The sequence below is a fragment of the Corythoichthys intestinalis genome, chromosome 1, assembly GCF_030265065.1.
Source record: "Corythoichthys intestinalis isolate RoL2023-P3 chromosome 1, ASM3026506v1, whole genome shotgun sequence".
Classification (NCBI taxonomy): domain Eukaryota; kingdom Metazoa; phylum Chordata; class Actinopteri; order Syngnathiformes; family Syngnathidae; genus Corythoichthys; species Corythoichthys intestinalis.
Window position 1 is genome coordinate 64,187,708 of NC_080395.1, and position 12,841 is coordinate 64,200,548.

A 12,841-nucleotide genomic window follows, 5' to 3' on the forward strand; every position below is an offset into this window, starting at 1 on the left:
GTTGACTTCATCTGCCTTTTTCTCAGCTTTTGACAGCACAAACACTGACCCTGATTCCAGTTATCACCTTGAAAGACACAGCTGCCTTCATGTGTGGCAAGAAATATGCAACAAACCGCAATTGCTATGCACCCTGATGACCCCCAAGGTGTGTACACACCTTTGAAACATGCGCATTCTATTGATTTGCAAAGTCATTAGCGAGGGGTTTAATCGGACAGCTTGTTAATGAGCAACTGAGCATAACGGCCCCTCCTCGTGTATAAACTTTCATCCCCCCGCCCTCTCCATCCTGTCCATTCTCTTTGGGGACTATTCAATCATGGTGGCCGTGAAGTGCTCTGCCAGTCTTTGGTGGTGAAAAAGAGGAACACATTCCTTTCTTCTCTGCACCCAATTAGGATCTCCTTAAGCTTTTTAACCACAACACATTGTGTGACTGTGTTATTGGGTGGAGAGACACTCACAAGATCATGTCACGGCCATTCTTTGTTCATCACATCATTTGCTAATATGATAAACCAAAGGAAAGTGGAAAGACATTTGAGTAATTGAACAGCAACACATTTTAGATTTCAGACTTAGTTTAAGTTTCGGATAAGCGGGAGATGACGATGACGACTACTCAGTTTAACTCATTCAATTGCACAAATATACTAAGGGGGTGAGTCGCATTTTTTTCAGGCATATACCCAGGTAGCAAAATATAATTGGAGCGGACATGGGCTATACAGTATGTACTGCAAAGAGTAAAAATACATAAACAAAATAATAATAATAAAAAATAATAGTGATTTGGGAAAAAAATAATTTAAAAAAAATCTGAGATATCCATGGACCGAGCTACATTTTAGGCATACTACACTACCCCAAGACTCGAACCAAAGTACTCTCATGAAATTCTGATGTGTGATTTTATTTGACATTTCAGTTCATGGTCATGTTCATGTTAGTGTCCCCCTGAAGTGGGGGTAGCTCACCGTTTTTTGTTTTTTTTTAATTAAGGGACTTGCAATCTGAAGCCACTGTGTTGCATTACCGAAATGCACATAATGCAAACAATTATCCAAATGAGGGACTGCTAGCTTGACTTCGCTGTTCCTTGTGTAGGCTGGCCTGACCGCAGTACTTTTGTAGGTTAGCAATTTAACGCAGTTTAATGTTATGCTAACTCTGATGCAGGTCGGACTTTCAGTAGCAAAATGAGTGGTGCGTTCCCCACCTCCACAACATTGACATGTTTTTATATTACTTACAGTGGCTGCTGCTGCTGCTACTGGCCAAAAAAAAAACATCTACTATCCCTCCTCTTCGAATGGGGCGGAGGAGGCAGCATGTTCTTGACGTAAATCTGTCGGGGCTGTGTGCGGAGGGGTCATGTAAGGGGGAAAAATGGACCAGCACATTCAGCAAGAGAAACGGGATAGTGTCTGAACATGATGAACATAATTCACTTAATGATGGTAGGGCATATTCTATCCTTATAACATATGGAAAGACAATCTAAATTACATATAAAACTGAACTTATCATATAATGCAAATGAGGTTGCTTAAAATTGGTCAGACCAATTTGAGTATCCTGAAATGTTGGTAGTGTTATGTCCCTACCGTCCGTATGCAAACCTATGCCCTTGGGCACAGGTGAAAAACTCAAAGCCTAGGGTTTAGGTCTGGCCCGTCACCTCAGGCTATGTCTACACCATAATAATAATAATAATAATAATACATTTTATTTATAACACTAGGACGGATAATGACCTTAAATGTTCAAATTATTATACTTTACAGCATGTCGGCTACAATAATACACACTACACACACTAGACTAATGTACCTCTTGTCCGGATATTTTTTAACACGGGCTACAGAGCCGCCTAATTTGTTAAATGCCGGATACCCTGTCAAGTGTAGCCACCAGCTACCCATGTAAAATCAGAGCCAACAGAAATTACGTCACTGGGCATGCCATCGCCATTTGTTGTGTGGCATTTACAACTGAAACAGCTTGTAAATTTTACACTTGAATATGTCCGGGAGAAGACATCTAACAACGCCGAAAATGCGTTGTATGTGCAAATGCAGGCGTCCCTTGCAGGAGCGTGGTGTTTATTAACGCACCTTGAACATAGTGCAGCCAGGTATAAAATATTGTCTGAATTACAAGGCAAAAAAAATATCCATCCTAGTGTAGACATATTCTCAGTTTGTGTGGCTATCTATAAAAAATCATGTGCATCAACTTTGTGGTTCTTGCTCAAATACTAGATTGTTACTCTTTTAAATGTTGAGCCATTACAAGCATTTTTTTTTTTACCAGTCTCTGTTACTTGCTTTTGGTTTCAAAACAAGCTATCATTCAATTTGTTATGTAGGCCTATGTTTGTTCACAGGCATGACGGTCCTCCAAGGGAAACCATAATTACTGAGAGGCAAAAATGAGTCTGAGCACTTCTATTGTCAAAAAAAAAAAAAAAAAAAATGTTAGAAAAGTAGCAGGAGTGTATTTGATGAAATCAGCAAGAATGAAGCATGAATCATCAACAAAAGAAAGTAAGTAGAGTAGAGGAAATAGAGGGAGTAAGCCCAAAGTGGATAAAAAGAGATGGCTTTCACTCGAGGAGTGTTTTGGGAATGTATACTTGTCATCGTTGAAGCTTAAGGCTCTTCAGCAAGGAAGGAAACAAATTAAAAGGATGTTCCACTCAGCTTATGGCGAAAGATGATAAAAGTGAGACGGACCATTATATGGATTGGTTCATTGACTGAGTGCCATCAGATTCTATACCGGGGCAGCAGCCTCCACGAAAATCCATGTCCGCCTGCGCAGGTCAAGCACATAAATGCACCCACACATCCACCAATACAAACACATGCACACAGTTAAGTTCCTACTCATGTCACTTGTTTGAGTTTCAAACATGAAAATCTTGACTAGCTGATTTAGGCACACCTGTAAACTGCCTGTTAACACAAATTTCTAATCAGCCATTCACATGGCAGCAACTCAATGCATTTAGGCATGTAGACATTGTGAACAATCTGCTGCTATTCAAAGAAAGGAAGAAAGGTGATTTAAAGTGACTTTGAACATGGCACGGTTGTTGGTGCCAGATAGGCTGGTCTGAGTTTTAAAGAAACTGCTGATCTACTGGGATTTTCACATACAACCATCTCTTGGGTTTACAGAGAGTGGTCCGGAAAAGAGAAAATACCCAGCGAGCGGCAGTTCAGTCAGTGAAAATGCTTTGTTGATGCAACAGGTCAGAGGAGAATAGCCAGATTGGTTCGTCCTGATAGAAAGGCAACGATAACACAAATAACCAATCGTTACAACTCAGGTATGTAGAAGATCATCTCTGAGCACACAACACATCAAACCTTAGGGCAGATAGGCTACAACAGCTGAGGACCACACGGGATGCCACTTCTGTCAGCTAAGAACAGGAAACTGAGGCTGCAATTCGCAACTGGATCCATCCTGCTTTGTTTCATTAAGGCTGGTAATCACGTTGTAATGGTGTGGTGGATATTTATTTGCACACTTTAGGCTCCTTTGTACCAATTCAGCATTGTTGCCACACCCTACCTGAGTATTGTCTTTGACCAGGTCCATGTCCATGGGCTTCATGCAGCATCTTAAGGATGTGGTGGAAAGGGAGATGACATCATAGAGGTGCAGTGGACAAATCTACAGCAACAGCGTTACGCTATCAGATCAATATAGACCAAACTGTTTCTGGGTTTCCAGTACGTTGTTGAATCTTTGCCACAAAGGATTACAATAAATGCAATGGTACCGCTACTAATGACATTAATTGGTTTTGGAAGGTCTCTCATAACTCGAACATTTCATAAATAAAGACGTGTTTTACATGTAAATGCTCTAATCTTTTCCAAGCACTACTAACACACGACATTAAATTCTATAATTGGGATAAAACCTGAATAAAGCAACAGCCAAACACATTTAAATCATTCCATGTACCTAACCTAACCGTTAATACCTGTAATGAAGTAGATGTCCTCTTTCAAAAGAATGATGGTGCCTATCGCCTATCTCACTCTTTGTGACACAAAAACATGACGAGACCTATGCTCTACTAATGTAATGAATGGTCTCTGGGCTTAAAAAACTCTTCGTGAGACAAAACACGAGGAGCCTTGTGCTCCTTTGGCTCAGACGTCGACCCGCTAGAGCAGGGGTTGGGAACCTTTTAGACAGAGAGAGCCAAAATTTTAAAATGTGATTCCACAAGAGCCATACAGTGTGTGTCTATGTGTATGTATATATATAAAAACACACACTGTATCTTCTGTTCTTTTGCCAGCTTGTCTGAGTCCATTTTGTAAGCACTGGTCCTTTCGTGAACGCATTTGAATGCATTATACGGGAGGCAGTGGGTGGTCACACTCTGCTTTTATGAGAAGTCGCCAAGTTGCGATTGGAATAAATCTTGAGAAAACAACAAAGAAAGTCTAACATCGTTACTTGGGTTGTTACAATCATTGTGCACTCACCACAAGGAAAATAACAAATAGAAACCAGGTGTGGCGCCGCATATGTATTTCCTGGAAGCGGAAACCACAATCGGTGACGATCAGGGGGACCTGTGCGTAACAGTGGCCGAGACAGGCAGAGCCTCTCTGGGTGGTCGTTTCGTGAGTCTCGCTCAATTTGACAGTCCAAAAAGTCACAAAAGCGCGCTTGTGTGACTTGGGGGACCACGCGGTTCCCTTTTGTGGTTTAATTTTCCCCTATATATTTTTACATACTCCAGTTTGCTCGGCATAGAGTCAGGAGGCGCTGACCCCGCCGCTGGCCGAGTGGTGACTTATCGCACGAGGCGATCTCGCCCATCTCCACGAGACACACCTTGAAGCAGATTATTGCGACGCACATTTGAAGTGTCCAAGATTAATGCGTGAATGCGCCATCATGTCATCATGCTGGTTCATGTCAAGCGAGCCCGCGGGTTCCACATTTAAGGTGACGGGTTAGCAGATGCGCTCATCAAAAGAGCCACATATGGCTCGCGAGACAGGTTCCCGACTCCTGCGCTATAGCAACAATAACAGCGTCGCGCCTGTGCACGTCATCATACTGTGACACGCAAATTGAAACGTCACCAACAATAGGCCAACAGGAGATCAACAATAGGCCAATAGTAGAGCGTAATCCCATTACTGAGGCATGATGGGAAATGTTATGACCAATACGGCAGCAGAATCTTATGAATCTACATTTGAAAGCAGAAAGCAGGAAGTACAAACATATCTTTTACAGCAGTGGTTCTTAACTTTGCTGAAGGACATGTGCATTCACCGAACTCTTTGAAAGAAAAATGTTCTTTTTTTTTTTTTCAATTCAAAACCAATATAACTAAGCAAGCAAGCTAATATTTAAGTGAATTCCTGTTCAAATTCCTTCAATTTTCAAATTTACTACAAATAATTTTGCCTTTCGCATTTGATTTTCATGTTGGAAAATGAAATGAAACTCATTTAAACTGTTCTTGTTTTTTGTTTTAATGTATATATTCACATTTCATGCCATAACATTTACCGGTCGATCTACATTCCAATCTTTAACCTATGGTCACCAGCTTTGGGTTGTGACCGAAAGAACTAGATCCCGAATATAAGCAGCCAAACTGAGTTTCTTCTGCATGGTTTCTGGGCTCTCCCTTAGTGATAAGGTGAGAAGCTCGGTCACTTGGAGTAGAGCTGCTGTTCCTCAGCATCGAGAGGAGCCAGATGAGGTGGCTCGGGCAGCTGATTAGGATGCCTCCTGGACGCCTACCTGGTGTGGTGTTCCAGGTATGTCTCACTGGGAGGAGCCCACGGGGACTTGATGGGGAGACTATGTCCCCTGGCTGCTATGGGAACACCTTGGGATCCTTTAAGAAGAGCTGGATGAAGTGGCTGAGAAGGGGGAAGTCTGGGCTTCTCTGCTTCCACATACAAAGTGCTAGTCAACCTTCCGCTGAGCAAACCAGTTTTTCCTCCCATTAGATAGAGGACTAGCAGTTGAAAGTAATGGAATAAAGCATGTATTTAGCAGAAAAAAAAAACAGTCCAAAACCAAGTCTAAAATGACACTACGACTTTGGTCAGTGTATGAAAATTAGGCCCTGTGTGTTTTAACCTTTGCAGAACCCATTAGACTTACTCCCCGAACCCCTGGGGTTCAATCGAACCCAGGTTAAGAACCACTGTTTTACAGTATTGTATAGCATATTTGCCTCTCATTACCTAAAATATCTTCCCATTTAAACGTGCCGTAACCTGAAAGTAACATTTGTAGAGACGTTCGTAAGTAAATGTACCACTGTAGTACCAGAGGCAAAAGGGGCTCGAACCCGGTACTAGAAACATGCACCTAATAAAGTGCATAGTGAGTAGCGCAGATACAAAATAAAAAATTATTGGTATCAAAGTCAAATTTATGCTTGAAAATGCCTCTTCGTTTTGCTTGTTTTCTCTGTCCTTTGCCATGAGATTGAGATTTTTGCAAAAACTTAACCATGTTCTACTAGTGATAACTAAAGAACGGAAAAGAATAGAAACTTGTTCTTCTAATGTAGAACACAAAGGAGGTATAGAAAACAATATTGTGTGGACCTTGTTAAAAAAAAAAAAAGGGATTGTGTGGACCTTGTTAAAAAAAAAAAAAAAAGGGAGAGCGAGAGAGAAAATGGCTAGACTGAATGAGTTGAAGAAATGAACTGATCTTGCTTTTTTTTCTGTTCAAGTGACCTTTAATGTTGAATTGTTGGAACTATACTGTAGGCATGGCTCAGCTGTCGCATGGCTATGAACACAAGAATGATGAAGTTCTTTTTACATTTTACACACTAGTGGTTAAATGGCATGCCTAACACAAGAAGGTTGTGTTCATATTTGACGTAGGTGAAGCGTCATGGGAGCTATGTGACGATGCTGTTGTTTTTGCCTTTATGAGTTCTACTCTCTTTGCTAAAATTTACCCTGAACTGTTGAAATGCTGCAAAACTAAATATTTACAATTCGCCCTGAAGTGAAAGTTACTTTCACATTTCATAACATTTGTCCTAAAACCACATATGGCAGCCTCAAAGTCAAGATATACAGTTTCTATTACTGTACTGTGACTGTATGTTATTGGGGTACACACTGTTGCCCCTTGCCACACAAGCCGTGGCTTTGGCTCAAGTCTGACTCCTACTGGCATCTATTTAAATCACTTCTCTGTCATGTGAACCGATATTAATTTTTCAGTAGGACAAGATGAGGCAGCAGCCCGGACAAGCAGCACTCAGGGGAATCCAGAAGATATTTTATAGGATGCAGACGTAACTGTCTAGTGGGAGGGACTTTATGGCTGACCCACAAAAGCTGCCTGTGTGATAAGTGTGAACATAACATTCATAAAACATAAAATTATACATACATACATACATACATACATATGTACATTTGCTTTTCATGTTATATATGCATATATATGTTTATATATTCATTTGTTACAGTGTAACGAAGGTCACACATATGAGATCCAGGTAAATGCAGTCATGAAAAGCATGGTTTATCACTAAACTACACAAACGCAAAGAGCAAATGGAGGATGCATTATGATAAAGGCATGTGCTAAGGGACCAATGGCCTCCTGGGGGCGCCCCAAATCGGTATATAAAAGACCTTCAATATACAGTACAGTGGTACCTCTACATATGAATTTAATTTGTTTCAGGACCTAGTTTGTAAATCGAAATGGTCGTAGGTCGAACGGGATTTTACCATAAGAATTCATTATAATTCAATTAATTCGTCCCATTGCCCTAAATCCGTAATAAATACTGCGGGTACAATTACGAATATCATTTACACATAGAAAAATGAATAAATTGAAATGAATAAATTTTTAATACAAATATATAAATATATAATAATAATAATAATAATATATAATAAATATATAAACAATAATATGTATATATATATATACATATTATATATATATATATATATATATATATATATATATATATATATATATATATATATATATATATATATATATATATATATATATATATATATATATATATATATATGTATGTATGTGTATATATATATATATATACATATATCCAGGAATCCTCATCATTCACGGATGAATCTCCTTAGGGGCCGTTTACATGGTGACGCTCTGACAAAAACAACAATACACCCATTTCATGTTTGCATTCACGTGTTTCCGTCTCCCGTTTCGAACTATGTCACAAGCCCCACAATCGAATCATTCCACTTTGGGGGCCACAATCAAAAGCTTATATACATATATCCAGGAATCCTCATCATTCACGGATGAATCTCCTTAGGGGCCGTTTACATGGTGACGCTCTGACAAAAACAACAATACACCCATTTCATGTTTGCATTCACGTGGTTCCGTCTCCCGTTTCGAACTATGTCACAAGCCCCACAATCGAATCATTCCACTTTGGGGGCCACAATCAAAAGCTTGCGTCTTCGCCTTCCATTTTTGCTCTCACTGTAATAACACAAGGCCATTCTTTGCCATGTAAACGGTCCCATAACCTAAATTAAAAGGTATTAGAAGAAGATATGATTTGAATGCGGTCATGGTGAGTCAACCAAAGTCTTCTCAAACAGTTATTTGAGTCATCTGGTGAAAATTCGTGTAGTTTTAATATTGCAATATATTGTATATCACAATACAGTTATGAACGTTATTGGCGCCCCTCGAATTTTCCACAAAAAAAAAAAACAGCATTTCTTACAGAAATGAATGCAAATGTTTTCAGTATGAATGTGTTTATTTCTTGGATGTGCATTGGAAAAACACAAAAATGCTTAAGAGAAAAACCAAAATGTACACAATTTTACACAGAATGCAAAAAATGGGCTGGACAAAATTGTTGGCACCCTCAATTCAATATTTGGTTGCGCATCCTTTAGAAGAAATAACAGAAAGCAGTCACTCCCTATAACCATCAAAAACTTTCGTGCATCTCTCAGATGAAATTTTGGACCACTCTTTTTTTTTGCGAACTGTTCCAGGTCTCTCAGATTTGAAGGGTGCCTTCTTGCAACAGCAATTCTGAGATCTCTCACTAGTGTTCAATATGATTTAGATCCGGACTCATCAATGGCCACCTCAGAATTCTCCAGCGCTTTGTCTCCAATCATTTCTTGGTGCTATTTGAGATATGTTTTGGGTCATTGTCCTGTTGGAACGCCCTTGACCTCTGACGCAGACCCAGTTTTCTGACACTACACCCTACATTCCAGCGCAAAACATATTTCATGACTCCTTGAGCATTGTCAAGGCACCCAGCGCCAGAGGCAGCAAAACAACCCCAAAACATCATTGGACCTCCACCATGTTTGACTATAGGCACTGTGTTCTTTTCTTTATAGGCCTCATTCATTTTTCTGGCACTGGATACTGGTCTCCAACCTTTTGTTGGTGCTATTTGAAGTATGTTTTGAGTCAATGTCCTGTTGGAACACCAATGACAGGCCCAAAACATTTTGATAGTCTTCATATTTCATGACTCCTTGTACACTGTCAAGGCACGCAGTGCCGTCTTGCGGGGAAACAATGAAATGGCGACGCTGTCATCGTATTTCGAGTATGTCGTCATATATTGAGACAAATGGCGAGTCAAATTTTTGTGTCGGATGTGGAAAGGATCGTATGTCGATGCGATCCTATGTCGAGGTACCACTGTATTTCAGAAGGGTAGGTTAGGTCACCTTGCTTTCGTAGCACTTTTTCCTTACCTTGAGGAGAGAGTTATTTTTCAGCTAGGTGACATCCTGGTAACATCTGAAAATGTGTTGACTCCTAAATACCGTGTATTTCAGTATTTATCAGCACAGAAACAGTGACAAATACATTGCACTCATAGTAAATGGGGGAAATGTCTGTACATCCCAAAAATATACCCAGATAGCAGACCGACGTTGAAAAGATATTGGATCAACATTCCACTGTTGATCTTATATCATTGAATGAACGTCACTTTTGCACCCTTAATTAATGTTGTTTCAACGTTGAAATCCTTTCAAAACCTAAATGTCATTTTGATTATTAATAATATTGGAACAACGCTGAATCAACGATATATTTTCGACCAAAACCCCCGCTCGTCCATAATTCAATGACTTTTCAATCATTATTCCCGGTCAATCATAAATCAACTATTTGTCAGCATTAGCTCATTAACTATAAAACAATGTTAACCCAACCATCGCTTGACATACCATTGTTTCAACGTCACTTGACGTCGAAAATTTCGCTGTCGACCATACTGAGGATTTTGATGGAAAATCAACGTTTATTCATTGTCAGTCTGCTATCTGGGTATATACATAATGAATGTAATGATTAATGCACCTATTAATATAATGGTAATGACATCGTAAATGACAAATAAATAAATCAAACAAAGGGGATTACTGCTCTGTGAAAGCATTGCAGTGTATATAATGACATCCAGTGTGTGTAAGACAGAACAATGGTTCACTGAGGATGTCAGACTTGACCTCTGTCAACCTTAACATTTTAATCTGGAGGATGTCAGTTGAGATAGAACGTGTCTGGGCTTCCCTCCACGGCTGCGTAAGTCTGTGCGTGTGCCATTCATTTTTCACAGTATACGTGTGACACAACATGAGGGAAGGGCTGGGGGGTGTGCATATCAGCTTGTGTGATCACATTCTTAATGCTTCCTTAATGAAGGGTTTATTGGCGATAAAGCAACGAGGATGAAGGTTGGGGGGGAGTGCTGACGGGACAACAGCCCGCTTTGCAATGTCTCCTGGGAATGTTAATATCTCCCGGGAGTTGTGGATGTGCAATGGATTCATCTCAATCCCCCTTTAATTTTTGTTCTGGCTTTATATTGTGGCGGTAGTTGCCATGGCAGCAGTTGGTTTTCATCTCCAAGGCTTCTTGTCTGTGAACGGTGTGTTAATTCTTGGGTCCTTTTGCAACAGCTGTCTGCACACACCGAAGCAATAATGTTTTATTGAAAATAATGCACATTATGTGGTTTGTGTGCGGATTTAGTTTGTGCGCATGCATACTCATGTATGGATTATTCTGTCGTGTGAGCTCAGCTGGTGGCACGGGGTGCACTTTCATTTGCTTTAATGAGATTTTGACAAAGCTATCTGAAAGATCATTTGACTTTCATGGTGACATCTTTATATGCAAGGAAAGCGTGTAAATATTATAGTGGTGTACGTGTGTGTTTTATGTAACTGATTATCAATAAACATTGATGCATTCCCTACGCAACTTTCCCTTTTGACGTCACAGATGCTGAATGAACGTCACGTGATGGTGCGTGTGGGTGGAGGATGGGAGACTTTTTTAAGCTACCTACAGAAACACGACCCCTGCAGAGGAGGCCCAGGGGGCAGATCTGAAGTCAGAAGCTATCGGAACAAAGTCAAATCACTCAATTTGAACATGTCACCTGACAGCTACATGGTGGTCAACGCCCATTATCGTGGAAAGAAGTAGAATATTGTACTACTTGTTTTATTATTATTATTATTATTAATGCAACACTCTTTAGCTAACCAGATTGTACAAGTAAGCATAAGTATTAAATATTTTAAACACAAAATGTGTCCTTTTTGTGTTACCTATACTTGCCATGCACACAATTTGATACTGAGGCAATCTATATTTTTTAAGGTATTGCAGGCTAGTAGTACTTTGGTGGAATTGCATTTACATATAGCATTTACAAAAAATATTTTCGTGTGAATAAAAGTAAATATTCAAATTTCATAGTGGAAACAGAACTGTATATGATGTTCATGCATATTCAATTAAGCTGACAATTTGACATTTTAACTTATAATATGCAAACACGTGTTATGATATGGTAAATAAAAACACTGGTGTGCATTTCTTTAATTCATTTAGACATAATTTTATGTCATACAAATAACCGCAGTGCTAAAAATCCAGAGACATGTTTTCAATTTGTCCCTCTAGATGGCACCATGTGCTCAGTGAGAAAAATGCAACCTGTGATCTTAGGGAGGATTCACCAAAGTTAAGCACGCTCATGAAAAATAAATCCACTTTCTATCGAATAGAATAGAATAGAATAGAATAGAATAGAATAGAATAGAATAGAATAGAATAGAATAGAATAGAATAGAATAGAATAGAATAGAATACAATAGAATAGAATAGAATACAATAGAATAGAATAGAATAGTAACACAAGTATGTTGATCCCGGAAACAAAACAGAAATCTGAACGTTAGCAATTACATCTTTTATTTCAGTAAAATAAAGAATGAAAAACTGACACAGTTTAATACTGAAATAAACTGAATGATATCATGCATGCCTGTTATGAATTTGCAGTCCTCACGAAACCCCTGCAGTGAATTGTACTTGTACAAATGTAAACAAAAAAAATTACTGTCCTACTGAATGAAGTGCCGATGTACAGTGTATCACATAAGTGAGTACACCCCTTGCATTTCTGCAGATATTTAAGTATATCTTTTGATGGGACAACACTGACAAAGTGACACTTTGACACAATGAAAAGTAGTCTGTGTGCTGTATACAAGAAAGCCCGCGAACAGTTTGCTGAAGACATGTCAACAAAGGACATGGATTACTGGAACCATGTGCTGAGGTCTGATGAGACGGGTGGGCTTTCTTGTGTACCGTCTTCAGAAGAGGCTTCCTCCTGGGGTGACAGCCATACACACGAATTTGATGTAGAGTGCAGTGTATGGTCTGAGCACTAACAGGCTGACCCCCCACCTCTTCAATCTCTGCAGAAATGCTG

At 39.5% G+C, this 12,841-nt stretch overlaps 1 protein-coding gene across 1 annotated transcript in view; it reads left to right on the plus strand.

Moving 5' to 3' along the window:
• The window catches only part of gas2b (growth arrest-specific 2b), a 31,411-nt gene extending 19,870 nt beyond the window's left edge, over nucleotides 1-11,541 (plus strand). The window contains exon 8 of the mRNA XM_057849149.1: nucleotides 11,335-11,541. Within this exon, the coding sequence (XP_057705132.1) occupies nucleotides 11,335-11,541 (207 nt within the window). The remainder of the gene's footprint in view (nucleotides 1-11,334) is intronic.
• Nucleotides 11,542-12,841: the final 1,300 nt, after the last annotated feature.